We start from the raw sequence: 23,483 nt of genomic DNA, 5'->3' as shown, positions 1-23,483 counted from the left end.
TGCCTCTGGTGACGAGGCACGTCTCGACATTGACCGCCGCCTGGTTGATGGTAACGGAGACGCCTGCTTCGACGCCGATCACCGATGACCCGGCGACGGCGGAGAATGTCTCGACGTCAAAGGCTGAGCAGACAGCGACGACGGAGATCCATCTCTCGACGTTGGGCAAACCCGCAACAACGGAGAGTGACTCCTCGACTCTGATCGTCGCCGGGTTGACGACGGCGGAGGATTGGACATACCTGTAGTCTTCGTCAACGACCGGTGTTCTGTCGACGGCTAGCCCGCCGTCGATGGTCTTCTCGTCGACGTTTTCGCTGCCAATGAAGGTATTTGTGGCGCCGAGCCCGAAGCTGATGGAGAGCAGGCTGGAACCTTACTTCTAGAAGGAGTGGTGGCTCTCTCTTTCCTCTACTTCATCGGAGACCTGCCTCTTGAAGGTGTGTTCCCCTTCTCACCCAGCCCATAGAGGCGAATCCTCTCCCTGTCCTTCAGAGTTCTTTTGGACAGCGACTGGCAATGCTGGCAGGTCTTAGGAGCATGATCAGAAGGCAGGCAGAGAATACAGACAGGATGGGAGTCTGTTTTAGCCTTCTTCTTGCCACAGGAAGGGCAAGAGTCAAAGAGAGAGGGCATTTGTGACTGGAAAATAATGCTCAACTCTCTCAAAAATAGTAGAAAGGTTCTTCACCAACAAAAAGACGAAGTAAAATGTTTGACAAAAAAAAATAGTGATTTCTGACAGAAATCAGAAAAAACTGAGAGCTGAAGTTACCAGGGTCCTTACAGATGGAGCCGGAAAGAACAACTGACCTAAATGTCACCCCTGAGGCATCATGGGAAGCTAGGGGTCATGGCTGCCTTAAAGGCACAGTGCCAGTTTATTCTGTGTGTTTGTGGGTTAGCTTTTCAGCTTTCTACACTGATGTTTCTGCAATGAAGCCTATGTGCTGGCAATGTTTTTTTTTCATTCCTCTTTGCAGGATATATTTCTGCTGTGCATTAAAGCAGTTTTCAAATGTGTTTCTTTCTCCCTGCTTTATTGAAATTGTATTTAAATGCAAGGGAAATTCTTACAACATTGCTCTGCGTTTTTTGGTATAAGGAAGGCTGCATTGTGTGTTTATTGTTATATATATATATATATATATATATATATATATATATATATATATATATATATATATATAGCTACATATATGGTTTCCACATTTATGTTTATATGTTTACCGCGCATGGGAGGGAATATTCATGTGCTTATGACTGATGAGGATCCCCTGGAAGAGAAGCCAGTACACCCGGATACCCGGAGATGATAAAAAATGGGCTGGAGTCTATACCACAGAAGACACTAGTCAATTTGTAGAGTTTCTAATAGAAGAACACCTGCTGGGACAATGCTAACTAAATCCAGGACAAGTATGGACAAAGCAGGAGACTATGCAAGACCTAGGGGTTCAAATGGTATGTTCTTCAACACGGTACACTTCCGAAGCTGCAGATGTTATCTGAAGTCACCCCCAGGCTCCAAGAGTGCAAGGGAGGCTTTAGGAGCAAAGCAGTCTCACTTGCAATGGCAGGAAGGAACTTCCCCTGTCTCTCTTGTTCTTTCTGTTCAGCAGATTTTCAATATCTTGAGCCCGCGCCTGGGGTCTCCTTGTGCTTCAAATCACCAAGTGCCTTCACAGTACTCACAGAGAGCCCATTCTCTTCTGAGATGCCACCTGATGAGCTGAAGTCCAGCTCCTTCAGTCAGATTGGTAAATTTCTCTCCAAAGGCAATCCGTCACAGAGACATATTCTCAAGCCCACACTCTGTTCCGGAGTCTAACAGGGAGAATTACAATCCAAGGGATCCCACGCTCCTGGATCTCTGCGCCTTCAACCAAAGCAGTTTGCGTGGTTTTCTCAAAAAACAAGGGGAATGTAGAACACACCACTGGCTGATGAAGCCATACCTTTATCGTTCCCTGATGGACAGGCAGGTCCTATCAGGGGTCTTCTACAATTGCATCCTTTGTGCCCCTCCAATCCTGGGGCATATTTCCAGCATTTGCACTGCGTGATTGGTGCATGAGGAGGACCTCCAGCCCTGCTCCCTAGTTTCTTGGTACCTGTCCGTGTCATCCTTAGGAGGGCCAGGAGGGCCTCACCATAACCCAGCACAAAGGGAGCTAAACACTGGTAATACCTGGTGCCTTCTCAAAACCCAGCAACTTCTACAAGGACTATGGAGGTACACAGGGAAGCTGGACAGTTCAGCAAAACAGATACCAGCTAATTTTGGATTACACATAGCAGCTCATCCCCTCACACACTTGCTCATGAATACATGTCCTAGAAAGGATACGGGCAAAAAGAACTAAGGTGAGGCATACTGCACAGATTTTACGAGGAAGGAGCGGACAGCCACTGCCACCCAAGGAGTACAGGTAACCCTTAATATAGATTAATGCTGCCACCAGTGTTGGTCTACCATAGCCCGGTAGAAAGGGAAGTAGCCACTCTCTGTTCATGCACTTTGCATGCCTCCTTGATCTCAGTCCAAAGCTCCAAGGTCTCAATCAATGTAAACAGAGAGACCCTCAGTGGACATACGTGATTGTCGTGTTCATTGAGGTAAACATCAAAAATCCTAGAGCAATGGTGCATGCAGTGACTTACCAGGAGATCAACATAGGGCAGGGAAGCACACTCTCTCGAGTCATCCAGAAGGCTCTTCGTGCCAACATTAGGCCAACTGTTTCAACTCTGTTTGTAGTGGAAAACAAGCAACTCCTACCAACACCTTGTGCATTGCAATAACTGATAACCATCAGCTAGATTTCTAGCTTTTTTTTTTTAAATACCAGCAGCTCTGATGTTGTCACATGTCAGTCTTGAACTATTTCAGTGCAGAATGGAATTTGTGCTCATTGATTTTTAACAGGCAAAACAGCATTACAAGACCCTGAATGCAAAGACGCAAACAGTGCTGGATTAAGAACTAAAACAGATTTGTGTTCGTTGTTAAATGGGTTCATAGGTGCTTTTGTAATATTACGGGGGTGAAGGACTTTAAATTGGATCGAGTTTAGTCCACAACGTAGAGGGTATCACAGGTTTGCCAAACTGGGGGAGGAAGGTCAGCTAAATTTGGAATAGATCACCTCAAACGGACAGCTTTCCCCATAGGTTGTCGGGAGTCATATAAGGGGTGGGATTAAATCACCGCAAGAGCAATTCTGCCACATCGTGGTACCCACACAGTGGAATTGTTGCCAAAACAAAACCTTTCTGGAAATTAACCCAAACCCAGTATTACAATACCAGTAACCACTTAAAATATTTCCCTGGGAGTTTCTCATAAGTCAGAGACACCAACCTGCAATTATGTGCAATCCAGCTATGGAATATGTAGATGCTGCTGAAAATGGCATATTGGTTAGCATACATTGGAAGGCTTTCCACTTTTTGCAAGCCAATACACCAACGACATGACGTTCTCTTGATGGAGCAGTGTCAGCTCCCCTATCATAAAGGCCACCTTCCACTACCCATGTCATAGGACATACTGGACTATTTCCATATTTTTGTGGAAGTCCCTTTACTGTCCTGTTAAGTTTAGTCCTAAGGGACTTAAATAGCTTGATGGCCTAATTGTGTTAAAAGTGTGATCAAGGTTGGGTTGTGGTTACCTTTAAAAGAGGATCGGCATGTTCCAAAAACCAGCCAGCTACCGCATGCCCAGCTTCATGATAGGCCACAGTCTTTTTTTCATTTGGCTGTAGTACTTGAGTTTTCTTTTCCAAACCTAAAACAGTATGAACAAAGTTTGTTACATACAACATTATTTTACACATTCAGAACTGACAAGACAGAGAACACACAAATTAGGAGATTGATTGAACCAATGGCTACCTTCACCATTCAAGCAAGTGAATTTAGTGGGATGACTGTGGAACAATATAGAAAGACCTTAAAATCCATTACAGCCATTTTAAGGTCTGGCTTCCGTCACTATGGCGGTAAATAGACTAATTACTATTATACTTGGAGTGGGCTTTGGGTCCGCCCCTCTCAACCACTTCACCATTATCGTTCAGCCACTCACTTCAGACTTTGTCGATCACTGCTCATCTCAGTCCAGAGGAGAATTGTTTTCTCACCTTAAACTGTTAGGTGACTGGATGTATACTTCTACCTCCTAGAAAGTGTTTCAATTGAAACACATAGGCTTCACTGATTTCAGTATGTGGGAGGGACTATTTGATGAATGTAGAAGCCATCTTAAAGCTAAGGCTTCCCAGAATAAAAACAAGACATTTCTAGTGATAAACACTGACGTTATATTTCATCTAAATCTGCATACAGGCCTGATAATTTTTCATTCGAGAAAATGTTTATTGTGTAACACTACATAAAAATAAAAAATCCTATATGTAATTATTATTATTATAAGAAGCAGTGTTTCTGGGATGTTTTCATTCACTGAATTCTCAAGCACTTTGAAGACATGCAGTCCAATTTCATATGGCTGCCATTCCTCCATGCATATAGGTCCTTCTTGCCCCTGCCTCAGTTTTCGCCTGGTCTGTGTTTCTGTTCACCTCCATCCTTTTCCCCCACTTACCCCTTACTGGTGTTCCTCGTTCTTTTGCTGGGGTCTGGTGCTGAGAGCCACTCTGCATTGAGGACCTCTACCTAGGATTTCCATCCATGATTCCTTCTTACATTTGACACAGCAGTTTAATTTGTTTTCCTATTGATTTTCGCCTTGCGTTTAATGCCCTTGCCTGGGACCTGAACTTTCAACCAGCAAATCACAGACTCTTTGAGGAGCATCCTTCATGTCCTTGAATAATTCTGCTAATACCTAAAGGGGTCCTTTTAAGTGGGACACAGAATACAGTCTGAACACTCAGCCTTGAGACGGTAGCTTTCCAGATACCTGTAAGTAGCTCTCCTGTGTGAAGCCCAGTTTACGAAATTTGAGGCTTTTGCTCAGCTGAATGAATAAATAGACCAAGAAATACCAAAATTAAAAAGTGTGCATCTGAGATGAAAATTTACATATTTTTAGACCTCATAAGCATGTTTTGGAAAAAAGCGGTTTAATTTCCAAAATATATTTAAAGCTGATATTTATCTGATGAATAATGTGGCACTAGGGGAAACTTATTATTAATATTATTACCTTGGTGTCAGGGGTTATAGCTGTGCCTGCTATGTATTACTCACGTAAAGGAATTCAGAATTGACAAAGTCTTTTTTACATAACTGTTACCAAGTCTGCTTGATGCACTGGGGTGATAATTTCTGCCAACCCTGCACTGAGGTGATGACTGCCAGTAATTGTGCATAGGGGGCCACCAATGCAATCTTTTCAGGGTTCCTTACATGTCCTCACCATCAACAAGATGCTTGTAAAGACTCCTGGAACCACTATCAGATCAAAAGGGGTGGCTCTTTCCTGGCAATGGCCTCTGCCTACATCAAAACATGGAGGGGACAAAAAACACATCCTGCAGTTCCAGACAGAACACATAGTCCACGAGTAATAGGCTCCTGAAGACCTGTCCCATGGAGGCGATCATCATTTTTTCGCTCTCGTTATTATTTGCTTGAATGAAACACAGACCTGAAGACACCTAGACTAACCTCATATTTGTGAACCCTTTAAAGTTCCTCTGTCTGCAGAAAGGCTTCTACCTTTTGCAGAAAACCATCCCAAATAGACACTGGTGCAGAAAAGAATGCAAATCGCTAGAAAAGCACAAAGAAAAAGAACACTTTTAGAATATTCAGAACGTTATGGTCTGAAATCACTTTGTCTATTTGAAAACCATCCCATTTTCTTTTTCAACAATTACGTGGGATCCGGTTCGTAAAGTGACATACTCTACAAATAACGCAACCTCTGCACTTGGCAGTTACATGCTGTAGTCTAGAAGAAGCTACAGGGCTTCGGGTTTGTGGCAACTTTGGATGTCATTGCAGATTACAGTACAGCTAGTTGGTGCAGAAAGGCTAGGGTTCCCCAAAGAGCACAGTATGGTTTTACGGGAGTGGCCATCATTCTCCGCCATGCGGAGGAAGCTTCTCTACTTCAAAAGGAACAATGCCCAAGCCCTTTAGTCTGCTTTATTGGGAAATTCCATGAAATACAAACTGAAATCATAACTAGTAAAATAGGGGACACGCCGCAGCCCCACAATCTGGTTGCCTAGTCTGCGTTTGTGAAGCGGATTGTATACTTTAACAATTCCATGCATCCTTGACCAACTCTAAAAAAAAGCTGCACTCATGTGTCTAGTAGTTGGAATCTCTCATCACTTGCCATAGAGCATGGCAGGAGCAGGCTAGGGTGCGAATAGAACTAACAAATCGGAGGAGAATGGTGCAGGAGAAAAAATGCTTTCCCTTTAGACTCAATGTTTTGTAAAGACCTTGATGGAGACACTGTCATTCTGACCACAGACAACACATTTTCGAATTATCAAACTGGGGATCAGGTTAAATCTGGAATGTATTCTGGATCAGGAACATTTTTAAGACTACTGGATGTAGTGGTGAAAGAAGGTGCAGGGAAGGACGTATGATATGTTCTTTTAATGTTTCCCTTAACAAAATCTGCATTGAAGTCAAATCAACTCAACTAAAGTATGTCTTAAAGCCTACAGGAATAACACAATCGAAGGAGCCCAGGGCACTAGCAGCACTCTTCAGTAATAAAGATTGAAAAATAAACTATCTAAAAAATGCAGAAGAACAAAGTTCAAAGAAGGGCTACTAGCCCTGCAGGTCCTGCAAGACAGGCAACTTAGTCATGAAAACGTCCTTGCCATGAGAAGAATATCAGTTTCATAAGTCCCCTCCCTCTTAAACACCTGATCAGTCACAAAGAAGAAAAAACGATCACTTCCTGCAGTGGGGAACCTATTAAAATAAAAAATAAGCCACATACCAAATATATTGAGAACTAGACACCTACAAATGTCCGACAGATCATGGACAAACCCTCTACACCTCACAGTGCCAAAGAAGGTATTAGTCATGGGAGAAAGGAATTAGTAGTTAAGAGAATCTGACAAGCGGGAGCCAGTGATACAAGAAGTAGGTCCCAGAGCTTTAAAAATGTTGATTGTGCTCTGCACACTGAAGTAAAAGTACAAGAAAGTGTTCAGGGTTTCCCTCTCACAACTGAGGATATTTAATAAAAAACAAAAATGGAAGAGCAGTAACAATATATCATGCATTTTATTATAAAAAATAAGCACAAAAGCATAAAAACACAAATAAGAGCAGAGAAAAATACAATAAAAAAAGATTACAAACGGCTTACATAAAAAAATCACATTATATCAAATTCATTAAACTACGTTCGCGGATTGCAGACATTATAAAAAGCCCCATGGAATGGCAAACAACATTCATAAGAAATAAATAGCTGGTTTACACCGATGGAACCTATATGGTTTAAGAATGTGTACTAAATATTGCTCCTTTAAAGATCACATGAATTAGTGTCTGAATGGAGGTTTTGTCAGAGCAGGGCTGATCAATACAGATGCAGAATCATACTAACAAAACAGAAAGCAAAGATGGCTTCTTATGGTGTTTTAATCAAGCTCAAGTATGGTTCAGTGCCAGAATTTGTTTGAACAATAGCATAATCACATAGGCTAGGTTTTCCATCCCCTTACCCTCCCTGCTCGTGTATGAAAACAACATAAATATATTATTCACCTTAATGGTGTCTCCCTCAATCAAATGAGGGGACGCAAACAGGTAGGGTCTGCCTGTAGCTTCAAAAATATTTTTTATTTATCCGAGCGAGAGAATCATATGGCCCTGATCACACGATAAGCAAATGGGAATGATTTTATGACTGAAGGTAGCACGTTTGTTTCCCCATACTGATACCCAGAGAAGCAGTGGAGCAAGATTGGCTTGATCTTATGCATATGTTAGGCCTAATGCCTCTTAAAAAAATAATGAGGACTAGATGGTGGTATCCCTAATAGATGCCTACAAAACCGATTGTCCTCTATCTGAAATTTAGTGGTGTCTTGATAGCCCCAAATAGCAGCCCTATACGTAAGGACATGTAGACATTTACACTTCTAGATTTCTAATAAGGAGAGGATTGGTTTGCTTCCGATGTTCCTTGCAAAATAAAACAAAGCTCCAACACAATGGTTGAAGCAGAGACATCTGTTATAAAGGCTAGACGACCATGTGCTATGTGAATCAATTATGACACCAGATACGGGACATAGTTCACCTTCCCATTTCACTTACCCTTAATAGAGATGGGTCTAGTTCTATTTGTTTGCGGACCACATACCATGCAATTAGCTTACAGGATACTGGTGTGCAGGATTAATTTGTCCATACATCAGAAAGTTATCTATGCAACCTATGAAACCATTGGAGGTACGCGAAAGCAAAACTACATCATTTGCATTAAGCTGTGACAGGAATTGAATTAACCCTTGGCATGTCCTTCTCTATGGAGAGCAAGAAGCCATTCAATCCATTGGTATACAGGAGAAACAAAATGAGACCCAAGCGCACCCTTGGTGGACAACTTGGGCTAACTCAAAGGGTTCGGTGCATTCGCCCTCAGTCTTGTATCTTGCTGACACAGTCACCCACAATGTAGGGCACGTAAAAAGTTTACCATATCTTGAGCGAGGTCAAACTGTGAGAGAATATTCAATAATTTTGCACTGTTAACCCGGTTAAATGCACTACTCAAATCAATGAAGGAACCATATAATACCCTTGTCTTAGCTACTGTGTACTTATTTATAATTAAGATTAGATTTAGGCACTGCTCTCGAGTACCAAGCCCTTCTTTAAATTCATATAGGACCACAGTTTTTGCTTTTTGCTTGACAAGGTCCATTGTGACCCTGTCCGGACCAAGGGCTATACACACGGGACATTCAGTGATCGTTTTGATGACCTCCTGAAGCTCAAATATGATATCTAATGGGAAATATGAATGGCCTTCTGACGAGTCATTTTCAAGTTCCCTGATAAAGTAAATGGCCATAAAATGCTCTACTTATAAGTCTACATTGATATTTGTCCGTAACCCAATTGGCAATCAAAGATTTTTGAAAAACCTCAGGTGTCTTTTACTTTAGTCATTTTTACAAGATTTTGTCAAATTTCCTCTTTGATGGCTATTTTCCTATTCTTAATTGTCAATTTGTATTCTGCCCTCAGTCTTGCTGTATGCGCCTGTTTTCTAGGACTGCAATTTAGGACCACGCACAGCCTTTGGTTAGCCTCCCCTACATTCCTTATCAGGCAACTTGGGTAAACATTGATAGTGTTATTTGCAGGGCTCAGCAATAGGGTTCTGACTTGTTTTCAGATAGCAGATCTTTAGTGATCAAATCCAAATTTGCTCGAGCAGTGGACGAGGACAAGTTTGAAATGTGAGTGGTCCTCCGCTTAATCCATGGCCCTCTATCTGCTATGGTCAAATCAGTAATTCCTTCAACCAAGGGCTATTAACGCTGGCCAGGAAACTAAAATCCAGTTCATTAGGGTTGTGCTCACTATAGGTGTCACCAGACCGGGTAAACACATTCATGTAAAAATATAGTCAATAATAGTTCACCTGACCCCACCCATAAAGGCTGCAATTAAGTTATCAATAGCCCCTATGATTTCGGCAAGATTACACACAACACATTTAAGCAACTTTTTATATATTTTTGCCTCCCACTATAGCCTGTCTTGTGAGGGAAAAAGTATTTTTGGTTAGTTTGAAAGAGATCGAGCAAGGTAGTTATAGTGCTTAGCATTGAAATCACCCCCAATAATGACAGAAGTTTTTAAAAGTTAAACTGTCAATGTTACAGTCCTTACCATTTTGAGCTACTGCATTGTTAAACTTTATGATAAAGAAGTTGCATTTGGTAGGAACGACTACCCATAAAATCTGGATACCAGGGTAGTTAAGGGCTACACGTATAACTGTATACTTCTGGGACAACTGGATCATGGTTACCAAGCCACCCCTTGCTCTGCCATTGGCAGATCGAATTGCCGGAACACATGAACTCTGGGAGCCATCCCATATAATGATCTTTAAAATACAGGTTTCCTACAGCATAACAATATCAAATTCCATACACAAGCAAGCCAGTCCTCAGGCAGCTTAGAAGAAATACTTGAAATGTTCCTACAAACTAAGTTCACCGGTACATAAGTCCCTGTGGGAGTTGAGCACAGGCAAAGTGCTTTTATTCTTTGTCGTTTGGTCTGCTACTTTCTTAAAGCGGATGTCCCTTTGTTGTCAGTTCATTTAATTCATGTCAGTAAGGGGGTGGAAACGATTTGCATATACAATGTCAGATTCTTTAGGTGGAATGAGGTTGTACAAATGGATTGAAAGAAGAGGGGTAGGACAGAATTGTGAATGTTTGCAGAAAACGCTCAATGGTAATAAGCTAATGTTCGCCTCCAAGTATGTGGTGGGTGGGTTTTGGGAGATAAGTCTACCAGCGAATTCATGGTATTTTCTTAATGACCACACAATCCCCCTGAATTGTTTGTCTGTTTGCCCACTCCAGTCCACTCTTCGCACAAATAGGATACTGCTATACTCTGAAGTCTGTATTTTACACAAGCAAGCGATACACCTTACTTTTGAATTGAGATGTAGATTCTGCTATGGGCGATGATAGCTGAACATTCGTCATAACTGTCACATACATTCTGACGTGGTTAAGATGCATTCAGGGGGAAGATTCAGACATGGTTACGATGCCTTGGAACTCTGTCTGGCCTGTGAAGCAATCTCGGATGAGCTACGTTGGATTCTATTACTATTTATGCCAGCTGTTTGTTGCACTTGTCCCCTACATTCAACAGTAGTTACTGCATGTTTGGTATGTTTATTGGCTTGGTCATAACAGTTGGGTTTTTGTTCTGTTAGCGAGGGTTGTTGAGCTGTGGCAGATGCTACAGAAAGTAGTGCCTTAGTCCGTGTTTTTGCAAGAGACGGTTGAAGATGAGATGACAATTTAGCGATTTCTTTTTCCAGATCAATCAATCTCTCCACCAGTTGTGCAATACAGGATTCAACTACAGTCATACGTTTCTCATAGAGGATATCCCAGTTGAAGACATTACAATACCCCACCCCTAAAGTTCTGAGCCATTGTATCTAAATTCTGAGCCAGGGTACTCTTAAAAAGTAATTCCTGCTAACAGACAGACCCTTTTCTTTTTTGCTGATGGACAGATCGCGATGTTCGGTAAGCGATCCAGGGGTGGCGATTTTGGCTTGGGTATTAGGTTGGTGATGGAAGCGCTGCCCTCACTCGAAACTCCACGTAACTCAGTAGGGGCTGTATCTATGGCTGTGTGTATTCATGGTAACTTATAGATGTCCAAGGATGCACACCTCTTGGCCAAATCACTCTCTTTGGCGTGTACCCTGACATCTCTTGCCAAAAATAAATCCAGAGTAGTGATTTTTTTGGTCAGGAACAGTTCACGCGCTAGGCAGTTTTCTTTTTCCCCATTTCTATTCAGAAAGATCCAATGACCCACGGGAGTGGCGAAAAGTAATACAAGGGAAATAAGATGTACTTCCCAGAGGCAAAGAGGTAGGTAGATCGCACTAAGGTGCTCACAATGGGTGTTGCAATTCTTTCCTTCCATCACGTGTCAGACGGGTCAGACAAATAAAAGATTTGACAGAGGAAAGGGGCAAAGTATTGAACAAATACGTTTTTGCTTATATTAGGGCAACAGGTTCCTCTGGCTGATCATCCAGCAAAGGGGGGGGGGGGGGTGGCCCCACCCAGCCTCTACCATGGACCACAAGCCCATCTTGGCCCATGCACATTGGGACACAAGAGTACAATATCAACTGCCAAGCCTCTTTTCCTGGAACAAGGGCTGCTAGAATTGTTAGTCCACCAGAGGCCACAGTTTCCTCAGGGCAAAGTTCTGTCTGAGAAGCATCCCATGCTGTAGGACAAACAGCGCAAAGCCCATCTTCCTGGAACAGGGTCTGCTGAAATTGGTAGTTCCCTAGAGTCCACAGCAGTCTCTGGGCAAAGTTCTGACTGAAAATTATCCCGCACTGCAGGACACATGAGCGCGCAATAAAGTGCCAAACTCTTCCTCCTCCTGGAAAGCTCGAACGCTGACGAACCCGAGGGGAACAGGAAAGACCAGGCAGCAACCAAACAGAGGAATGCTTCCTAACCCTTCAGTGGGTATACCCATACCAGCAGGCATGCCCAAGTAATCAGGTGGGAGATAAGGGAGAAGAATGGGGCCCAGCTAGACAGAGATGTGTTCTTAGATAAGGTCATCAAACTTGCAGGGTTTCCATTGGCAGAGATATTAAGCTGCCACGCATAAGTGCCAGGACTGATCTTCCTACTGAGTTTCATCACCCAGGCACTTTTTAGGAAGTACTTGGCAATCTCCTAGAAGGGGTAACCACCTTAAAACCCATTCAATGTGTCAGCAGGATAGGAGCCAACATTAATGGAGAAATGGATAGATGAGGACTACATCACCATTGACTACGGCACCTAAGACAACAACATAGAAGACATGAGGGGCATCCCAGAGGAACCAGAACTGTCCATCCAGGCAGCACTGCAAGAACTCCACATGCAACTGGACATGATGACAGCCACAGGGGCACCCACAGAAGAGAAACCACTTGGATGGCGGAATCAGACACCACAACACAGATCCTCATCGAGGATACTGAGATGACATAAAGGGAAGAAGGACCAGCAGGCAGCTCCGCATCTCCAGTAGAGCAGCTCAGGGCTCTTTCCCAGTAGTGTTTTTTTAAACCCGGTCACTGACAGCTAACGTCTAGAGAAAACGGAAGAGTGTTAGTTGTTGACGGCCCATGGTCTGGTGAGCCTGTAAGGCTCATCCGTGTGCATGCACCCTCCCCCAAGAGAAGAACGAACAACTTGAGGTAATCCAAGTCCTTAGACTGCAGCTCATCCCCTCCATGATCATCCTGATGGATGGCGATTTTAACTGCACAATAGAGGCGGATGGATGCACTTGGCCAGAGTGTGGGTATGGACGTGACATCCAAGCTGTTGATGGAGATGGTGGGCTAGGCATCCCAGCGGGATGTCATCTGGTAAATGAGGAAGAATGGCAGGAACTTTTCCCGGAGTAGGCTTGATGATTCGGTGCGTTCACAGACCTACATCCTATTCACTTCCCCAGCAATGAAGCCTGCGCAAAGCTCCATGGATGCATCCACTTCTCTGACCAGAGAGCTGTTGTTTCCGAGGGGGAATCTACAGGGAAGTTTCTCATTGGCCACAGTTCCTAGAAGCTGAACTGCTCCCGGCTGGGGAACGAGGAGTTATTGGTGAACCTCAGAGTTGCATATGTAGAGTAAAGGCACATGAGGGACCTCTTTCACTCGACCAACGAATGCTCTGAATGGGTGAAGATCAGGTTCTAGAGCTTCATCCAGGATGTAAGCAGAGTTGCTGCACGAGAGAAGAGTGAGTTCAGGAGGCTGCATAGCAAACTGAAGCAACTGTTGGAACTAAAGTTTATGGATGGGACGTGGGTGACGACCTGGGGGAAACTCAAAAAGGGCTTGCTCGCAGGGCACTTCAGGGAAGAGTCCAGGAAAATCATCTTACGGACCAGAACCAAGAACCTTGAGAAGGACGAGAACTTCACTCAGCTCACACCTCGTTGGTAGAGCTTTGGGACTCAGAAGGAAACCTCCAAAGCGGGAATGAGCAAGTCAAAGTCATGACTGTCTTTTACAGCAAGCTCTACTCACTGAAGTCGTAAGAGAGAACTTAGATGGACAGTTTCCTAGAGGGTATCTGAAAGACACACTAGCCAGGAAAAAAGAAAGAGGGAGAGCCGAAACGTGCCCTTCACCCTGAAAGAGCAGCACTTGGCCTCCACAACCTCCAAGAGAGGCAAGACCCCTAGAAGTAATGGTCTCCCAGTGGAACTTTATGTCGAACTGTGGAACCTGATCGGCCTGGACTTGCAAGACCTTTACGATGAAATGGTGGGCAAGAGAAATGTGCCGAAATCCCTGCGTGAATGCATGAAAACACTTTTGTATAAGCAAAAGGGAGAGAGAGAGGAACTCAAGAACTGGAGGCCCATCCCGCTTCTGAACATGGACCACAAAAATCCTAGCGAAGGTAATGGCGAACCGTCTGAAGAAGTTAATAGCAATGATAGTCCACCCTTGCCAGTCCCGCGGTATACCGGGCTGACAGATCACAGACAGTCTTGCCTTAGATCGGGACACAATTGAGTATGTCAAGAGCTGAAAGGTTCAAGTGGCCTTGGTCAGTCTAGACCAGGAGAAAGCATTCAACCGTGCCTCCCATGATATCATTGGCCAGACACTGAAAGAACTTGGACTGGGTGACTTCTTTTTCACGTGGTGACCATAATGTATAGAGATATCTGTAGCACAGAATTGGTTAATGGTTGGAAAGCAGACTCCTTTACTGTCCTATTAGGTGCCAGGCAGGGCTGCCTATTCTCATCACTTCATTTGCGTTATAGAGCTCTTCGCCAAATGCCTCAGACAGACAGGAACATCAGAGGCATGAAAGTACCAGGAAGCAACAGGAAGGGTGAAGGGAAATGATGCCGCTACATGGTCAATGTCTCGGTCTTCTGTGCGTACAGGCACTTAGTGAAGAAACTGGAGAAGACATGCATTGAGTTTGGGAAGGAATCAGGAGCAAAGATCAACAGTGCTAAGTCTGGAGCCCTGCTCTTTGGCCACTGGGCCCGCACCTGAGATGCACTGTCATTCCCCATCAAGCAGGACTTTATGAAGATTCTTGGAGTTTGGATCGGAGGAGATGGAGCGGTGAAAAAGACATGGGATGAGCGACTGGTGAAGAAGAAGCAGAAGCTAGGACTCTGGAGCCTCTGGAAGCGGACGATCAAAGGGAAGTCTTTGGTCTTACGGAACAAGACCTTGTCAGTGCTCCAGTAGGTCGCTCAAGTGGACAGTGCAGCCTCGAATGGTCAAAGCCATCATAAGAATGATCTTCTACTTTATCTGGAACTCCAATATGGGCAGAGCGAAGAGGGGGGTGATGTTTAAGACCCATGACAAGTGAGGCAAAGGGTTGCCTAACATAGCCACCATCCTGAGGGGAATCTTCGTGGCCCAAAGCATGAGGAGCACACTGAGGACCGAAGATGAAAGCCACGCTGGCTTTCTGATGGCACGCTTCTTCCTGCTACCAAAGTGGAGTCACCTATGATGGACAGAGGGGGTGAGCGCCATCACCTATAGCTGGGATACCCTGTGGTTTTACAAGGACATGGAAAAGTACATCAAAGAGTTTGGTCTGCAGGCTGCCTTCCCAAATCAGTGGACCCCGAAGATCGTCCAACGCCAGAGCCATGAAAGGGAAGTCAGCAAACAGATCGGCACCCTATCCTCTGCCACAGCAGACCACATGTCGGAGAATATCTCCTCCAAGCGCCAGACCAACACGCACAAAGACATCACCTGGATGGCCATCCAAGGTCTGCCAGTGAGTCTTCATGCAAGCAGAGGACTTAACAATTCCTAGTCCTGCCTGAGAGGATGTCCCAAAAAGGAGACGATCTACCATTTGTTCTGGGAATGTGCCAACACCCAGGACCTGCTGAGGGCCCTAAGCACAGAGCTTGGGGCTCTGATACCCACAACATGCATCAGCACAGACTCTGTAATATATGGTTTGTTTCCATGGACGCATGCACTTGGGACCTTCAGGACTGCTGGAGGCTCCTGTTCTGTGTTTAATATGTTCTTCTGTTTTCCAGAAACGACCTGATAGTAGGGAAGTAGGCGACATTGACCATGGCCTGCTGGAAGATGATCCACAGCTTCCTGCGTAACTATGGGGTAATCGAAGGCTCTGACTATGACAGTGTTGCCTGTGGACCAAATGGGGTCCCACTGCCTTGGTGGGTATGGGGGGGGGGCTGGAGGGGCAACTAACCCTGTTTTCTCTTTTTCTCTTCCCTCCAGGAACCATACAGTGACCGGGGAGAGGAGCAGACAGATGAAGACAGGTAGAGTAAATGTAATGTATTGTTTTTGACTAACGTAACCTTTTCCTTCACAGATAAAAGGTCCAAGGGACAACTTGTAAACATGTTGCCAAGTTTGTTACCTACGACTTATGAGCACAAGGTTGTCATGAAAGATGACGATTGCATGTATCTGTACCGAACACAAATTCCTGACAATAAAAATAAAATATCTGGTAGTCCCTCATCGTCCACAGCACCCGCGGGGCAAAGTTCTAGCTGAAAAATACCTTCCCTTAATCCCTCATTCTCAAGCTACACTTACGACAAGATTGCTAAAGAAAACATTAACTTTTCACAGGATGGCTGTTTTTTTGGCGTTTTTTTTCCCTTCCTGCTTTTTATTTGGAAAATAAACATCGTATTTTCTCAATAACCTGAATTTCTTCTCCTTATCTGAAACGCGGAATACCTGGACAGTGCAAACCTCTCAGGGGAAAAACATGCAACGATTAGAACTGCAGTAAAAATGGTAATGCTCATAAACTAGAAAGACAGCTCAGTGGAAAGATAAGCCCGCAGCAGAGAACTGCGTGCCACCTGCAGCCACAGGTTCGAACCCAGGTGACCATTCAACAGCACAAGAACTAAAATAGACTGCCTGATTGGAGAGGCTCTCTGCCCTGCCAGAATGGAGGACTTAAAGAACTCTCCCCTCCCAGACTCTCACGGTGCACAGGACAATACATCCACTAAATCTGTAGAATGATAAAACAAGGAGTTGAAAAGCCAAGAAACGTGCCCATGTAAACCGGTACTTCTGTTTTAAATTTATTTGGTAACTAATTGATGCTAAAAAAATTGTTTTTAAAGTCCTCAGTGAATTAATTATTCCAATAATGACAGAAGCCCTGTTGCAAAGAACATATGGAGGTGTGGGGGCTTGATTCAGGGTTCTTGTACTGACAAGTATTTTTGGTGACTCATGTTAAATTATATTATGCAGTGTGGTTACCCAGCTTTTTCCTAGAAACAATGTATTTAGGCCATTTGTGGGAATTTGACACCATCTTAGGGCATTTCGTGATGGAACAGGTAGGCACCATCCCAAAATGGCCTGAATATAGCACCACCCTCACCTGCTGTGTAAAGATAAAAGTCCAGGGCACAAGTCCTAGAAAAAGAAGTGGAGGGACTAACCTAGTTAGGCAGTATGCAAGTGACATCATGGCACGCGTCATCTCAGAGCACAACATCATAGAAAGTGGCACCACAAGCCACGACTTTACAGGAAGTGGCATCACAAGAAGTGTCATCCGATCTAAAGCCCTCATATATATGTTTAGCAGGTCTATCATCTGTACGTTTGAGCGCATTGCGAGGACAATAGCACAGTGAGCTATGGAAGATGATATGCGACTTCTACATCTTGCAATCCCCCAGTTTTATGTAACACATCCTGCACATTCATTTACAAACTTCTATAATGTATTGTACATGTAATATGTGCGAGTTGATGTAAAGCGCTCTGACACTGCATTGGGATGAGTAGGGCTATACAAGAACATATAGTGGTACTTAAATTATTTCAACGCCTCACCAGGTGCAGTAAGCTCTATATAAATGCAATTTGCTTTGTGTAAATACTGGGAAAGACCAACACATCTAAAATTCTTACAGTGCCTGCTTATCTCATAAACAGGGACTGAACAAAGTGAAAAGCTGCCTCTCTTAAGTATGTGTGAAATGCTAAGAAGGTGTGAGCCTTTGTTTCCCTCTGCTTCATTTACATCAGGTGTGAGGCTCCTGACTGCTCCCAGCCAAGAGACTAACAAAAGGAGGCCTGTTGACCCCTCAGATTCGACCTTTATTATGGGCCCAGCAGGAGTCTTAAATAAGAAAGCCCCGTCCCTGCCTGCACGTTGTTGCAGATGGAAAGCAGACAACGTGCAGGCGCTGCTGAAAATGTCTAGGTGTTTGGAAATTACACCGGGATGAGTTCAGCACATTATTTAGTTGGTCCTAAATTCTTGGCAGAGTGGACGGCGTTCATCATGTGAAAATAGTGGGTGGACGCCGTCCATCCGCGGGGACCCCCGACTCGTGCCCTGTAAAAGTCCAATACAGACAGAACCCTTCCTAAAGGAAAACGTGCATTTGTTACAATTGGCTGGAGTGTGCGACCAAAACAGCCTTCTCAGACGCGCATGCGCACTCATTAACACACACACATGTGCCTCTTGTAAGAACCCCCAGTCAGCCCTCCAGAGATGCTGGCCTGGCTGCAAAGTGACACCCACACACACACACTTGTCTGTTTTGATTCCCTTCACATTTACTATGTTATGCTATTGTGAGGGAAGCGTGTACAACTGTATCTGCAGTGTGTAGGTTTTTGTAAACTTTCACTGCTGGGGGTGTGCACACACAGTAAACTTCAACTGCTGATGCACGTGCTGTACTTCAGCTGTCCGCTCCAAAGGGAAAAAAAAAATTCTATACGCTATTCACGCCTGTTTTCTGTATGTTACTTATGAAACTCAATGTACCATGATTTAGTTTACGTTTGAGATGTAAAACAGTCCCTCATCCATTGCAATGCAAGCATTCCATATTGGGCAAAATCATATATCAAACAACACAAACCATGAGGTGACAAAAATAACTACTATGGGTGAAGGCAAACCGATTCAATGTGTAGTTTAAAATATTCGTAAAAATAGGTCATGCACATTGCTGTGGCTGTCCAGCCATACTTCAAAATCTCGCGTGCACGTTTTTCTGGAAAAGACATTCTCCAGAGATAAGTCAAATTTCTTTTCTCTGAATTGACACTAAATACTCGAGCTCCTTTACCTCCTATCACTCTTTCAATTGCTTGTTCGAAGTGCTTCTCCGTTATCGAGTCTGACAAATACCTTGCAGCGATCAAGGCAGCTTCGTTGCACACATTTGCAATGTCAGCACCTGTGAAGGAAAAGCAAAGCGGGGAGTCATTTCCGGCCTCTGGCTGACTTCTCTAGTAATGCCCGGATGGGCCCACAGACACTCGGTGCACAATACATGAGTCACGCGCGGCTGAAGGCGCGTGATTTCCTGAAAACACGGGCATGTACGGGGATTAGAAAGACTATATTTAATAAGAGACATCCTGTCTTTAATGGAAAACGGAGTTTGAAGATACTAAACACATAATGCGTGCTACAAAACAGAAGAAAAAAAACATCCACTAACAAGTTTAGGGGTGTTTCGATCAACGCCTACTAACACACATTTTAACACAGTAACAACCAAGTGTTTCAGTTCCACATTATTGTCTGGGTGTACACAGTACATTCCACAGCACGATCGGTGGCAGTAACCTAACGGATGGAACCGGGTTCGAGTCTCGGCAACGACGCTCCACATCCTGTGATTCTTGGCAAAATATTTAATTGCCCCGTGCCTAACAACATGAATGTGTCCATCTGTAATACAAATGGTGCTTCTGTAAAGCGCTCTGATACCTTAGGGTCGAGTGTCGAGTTCCCGCTATATAACTCCCCCCCCCCCCCAACCAAAAAAAAAAAAAAAAAAAAAAGACTCTGTACAGAAATATTTTATTTTATTTATTTTATTTAAGAGTTTTATATAGCGCTGGCTAGACCCAAAGGTATCAGAGCGCTTTACAACATTTATCGTGATGCATTTGAACACAAAGTATAACATTAATAAACACATTGATTTGTGACTACTCCTGTTCAGGGAGGGGGGACGAAGGAGTGAGTCAAGAGGTAGGTGATGTAAAAGCCTTCTTATCAAAGTGACTATACACTGCAATGGGCAAGATTCTACGTTAGGCGGCAGCTATCCATTCGGAAGAGTTCGGTTGAGGAAGAGGTCTTTGAGCTGGCTTTTGAAGTTTATGAAGGAGGGGTTAGTCCTGATATGGACTGGGAGGGAGTTCCAAAATCAGAGTATTTATTTGTATTTCGGGGGGGTATGGCAAAGAGCAAATCTAGTCCAAAGGCCTACTCAGCCTGCAAGTGGGGGATACGGAAGCATGCAGGAACGTTATCAACGAGAACTAAGGACCGTAAGTAAGTGCAAGTGAAGCATTTCAGAGGGGTGCGGCGGGAAGCAATTGAGTAGATAGTGGGATGCTTGTAATGAGGTGGCTTTGAGAACTTTCCAGAATTAAATCAACGGAGGAGCTAGAATGAGGAACATGAAAGAAGGGTTAACTTGAGCACTGTTCCAAGGTCAAACTATGCTCATTGCACTTTCCTTTAAATACAAATAAAAACATCAGTATGGTTTTGAGGGAAAGGAAAGCGTCAATGAGGAAATCCAGAGATTTAACAGGGACTGGCAGGATAGGTGGCAGCCATCTAATTGGATATTGTTCAGCCATGTGCGCATGAGCGGTGCCTAGTTCTCTCCCCGAAGGAAATGGTAGTTAATAGCCTTAGCAAAAGAAAAAGCTATTTCAGTGGATCAGATTTTGGGGAAAAAATAAATAAAATAAAGGCAGTCGTAAATTTAGACTTCCGCTTTACCACAATTCTCAAAACCAAAAAATGTACCCGAGGCAGCAATGACATTCAGAGTTTCCATTCCACATGCCTAGCAATCATAGGTCGCAGACCTACAGTTACGGGAAATGGAAAACATTATCCATGTACAGAAATTCCCTCTCCAATACGGTCATAAGCATTGTAGCGTTTGATGCCTTTCTTCACAGCAAAGCCATCCCTTGCACCTCAGCCGGCAAGATGACTCAGTGAGAAAAGCACCTGTCGCTGATCTCTTGTATGATTTACGGATCAGGAGTTTGAAAGCTAGGGGGCCAACTCAGCATTTGTTCTTTTTAATGTTCTTTTTATTGTTTACAAAAATAAAGAGAGAAAACAATAACAGTACAGAATTCAACTTAGAATTTTATCCTTCTGAAGACAATCAAGTGAATATCATTAATTTGAGTAATAGTAAGAAACCTGTTACTTGCCTTAAACTACAGTTTTCCAGCATTGTTACATTTCTTAAAGTCACCTTCTTGTATCAATCCCAGTTATCCAGCTGGGAAACCCTAGTATTGTAACATGGCAGTAAACAGTAATAACAGGTAATATCAGTTTAGAGGCACATTCACCTCATTTGAAACTGGCCAGACTTCAGTCACTGTGAGCCTGTGACAAGGAGGGCTGAGGGTCACAAATGAATTTGGGAAAGACACCAATGTGGGAGAACTGTACTTTTAGGTAAGTAACTTACTTATTCTTCAACATTGTATCTTTTATAGATTCACATGTTTGAATCAGAGTAGCAATAAATGAATACGGTAGCACATAGTAAGTAGGAAGAAGACTCCCTATGCTGGAAACAGGCTATGCCGGACAGCTTGGTCCACAGAAGTATCTCCGGCTGCATTCAGTGTACATTATCCCAGCTCATGCATAATTTGGAACTTCTATGGCTACATGCAGGTATGGCCGGAGTGGGTGGGGCTGTGACAAATGTATTTGCAAAACTTTCTTTGAAAACTAGATGGAGTGTTTCTATTTGGCTTCATGACTCTTAGCGGTGGAAGAAGCTATGGGCTGCACTAGGGTTTGCATTTATTAAGATTACATTTCTGTATAGCCAAACTCTACATTGTTAGGAAGCAGACTGTGAGGTTCAAAGACTTCTGGTCTTGGTGTAAAACCAAACTGTGTTGCCTAAACAGAGGAGAAAGATGAATCGTCAGTGTAATTAGTGGAAGATACGACGCGCTTCTCTACCCCAGTGAACCAATACTGCCTTGATCATGCTGCTGCTTTGAGAATAAGGGTACACAGTTCTCCTTGACTTTGGCTAGAAATCTAGGGATGAAGTTAAACAGAGAAAAAATGTAAGTAAGGTCGCTTTATCACATCTTCAAAATGTACTCCACCTAGGTCTACTCATTGCCAGCGTTTGCTTGAGAGGAACTTGTATTGCTTGTTTTGTTGGCTAGATAAGGGGAACAGCTTGGGTTGTTCCCAGCATTTGAAGCTTGCCCATAGTTGGTCGTGTTGGAGTTCCCATTTGTGATGGTGACAGAGGGAGCAGTTTAAAGCATCTGCCTGATCGCTGTCGAGACCTGGGACACATTCCAATAAGATGCGCATGTTCTTTGAGATCACAGTGTTCCTTAGCTTCTTCTGATAGGGTATAAGATCTCAAGCCTATATAATACACAGAGGTTCTTAGGACTGACAGCTGATTCGTAACCCCTACCATTCTGCTCATAACTCCAGGATGTTGCGGAGGTTTTAATTCTTCTTCCTTCCACAGACTTTTTGTGGACAGATCCTGCATGTGAGCTCGTCAACAGACTACTGACGTATCTGGTGTAATGACACAAACGGGGTAATTGGCTGGACTAGTAACCCAACTGACAGATTCTCTGGTATCTTCCACTCAAACATGCCCCGTTTGTCTTCTTCAAGTCTTCCCACAATATTGAGACCTGGTACCACTGCTGCTCTAGTTCTTGCTAAATAGGAATCGCTTTTAGCCTGCATAAAGGTACTAGCAATACATGATGACCTTAGTCCCAAGAAAAAGACGTCACTGACTGTGATTGAGCTATGCTAGCAGATGTTCAAGGTCATTGACAGAAACTTGGCAATGTAAGTCTCGAGGTGAATACCTTGACCTGAGCAGTGCCCAGAAAGCATTTTGAGAAGGAAAAACCTTTGATTAAAGAAGCAGTGACCTAACAGTAGGAAGAGGCTTCTGTGGACACAAATGCCTCCCATGCTGGGAAAACTTTCAGGAGATAATCATCCAAGTATGGAAATACATAATGGCCCTGCTTCTTTTAATGAGCTACTTTTGGGATTTGGTAAAACATCTTTGGGGCAGACTTTAGGCTGAAGGGAGGTTCATTGAATTGATATTGTTGGCCCGCCACTGAGAACCTCAGGTATTGCAAGTCATGCCATCTATATCCCGTTCAGGGCATACAACTGATAAGCTCCCCTTTTCTTGTCTGTTGTAGGGCTGTCTGTCTTGACAACAGTTAGCCTTGGCCATACCCTGTTTGATGGCAATTATAAGAATGACTGCGCTATGTGGTGGAGTGCAAGGAGTAACTCCAGTTCTTGGACCTGAAAGAGTGGTCGGATGCCAGTAATGAAGTGCTCCAACAGCGTGTAGTGTTATTTATTATTATTTAAGAGCTTGTATAGCGCACAGCTACCCCCAACTGGGGTGTCCCGGCGCTTGCGGATACAGTGAAAGATGAAGGCAAGTTAGAGTTGTCGATCCCTGGTTTGCTAAGGGAGGCTGAAGAGCCAAGTCTTCAGAGCCTTCCGGAAGATGAGTTCCAATTTGGCTTTTCTGATGTGATCGGGCATGGAGTTCCATAAGGTCGCGGTTTTGACTGAAAAGGACCATCCTCCAATTCTGGATTTAGAAAAACAGGGGATGACGAGGCATTCACG

At 43.8% G+C, this 23,483-nt stretch overlaps 1 protein-coding gene across 1 annotated transcript in view; it reads right to left on the bottom strand.

Annotated features, from left to right (window-relative positions):
* The window catches only part of AFG3L2 (AFG3 like matrix AAA peptidase subunit 2), a 233,440-nt gene that overhangs the window by 57,015 nt on the left and 152,942 nt on the right, over positions 1-23,483 (bottom strand). The window contains exons 13-14 of the mRNA XM_085606063.1: positions 18,889-18,999; positions 3,678-3,793 (exon numbers count right to left, since the gene is read on the bottom strand). Coding sequence (XP_085462189.1) covers positions 3,678-3,793; positions 18,889-18,999 — 227 coding nt within the window. The remainder of the gene's footprint in view (positions 1-3,677; positions 3,794-18,888; positions 19,000-23,483) is intronic.

This window comes from Triturus cristatus, chromosome 5_1 (assembly GCF_964204655.1).
Source record: "Triturus cristatus chromosome 5_1, aTriCri1.1, whole genome shotgun sequence".
NCBI lineage: Eukaryota > Metazoa > Chordata > Amphibia > Caudata > Salamandridae > Triturus > Triturus cristatus.
This window is presented reverse-complemented; position numbering and strand designations above follow the sequence as displayed.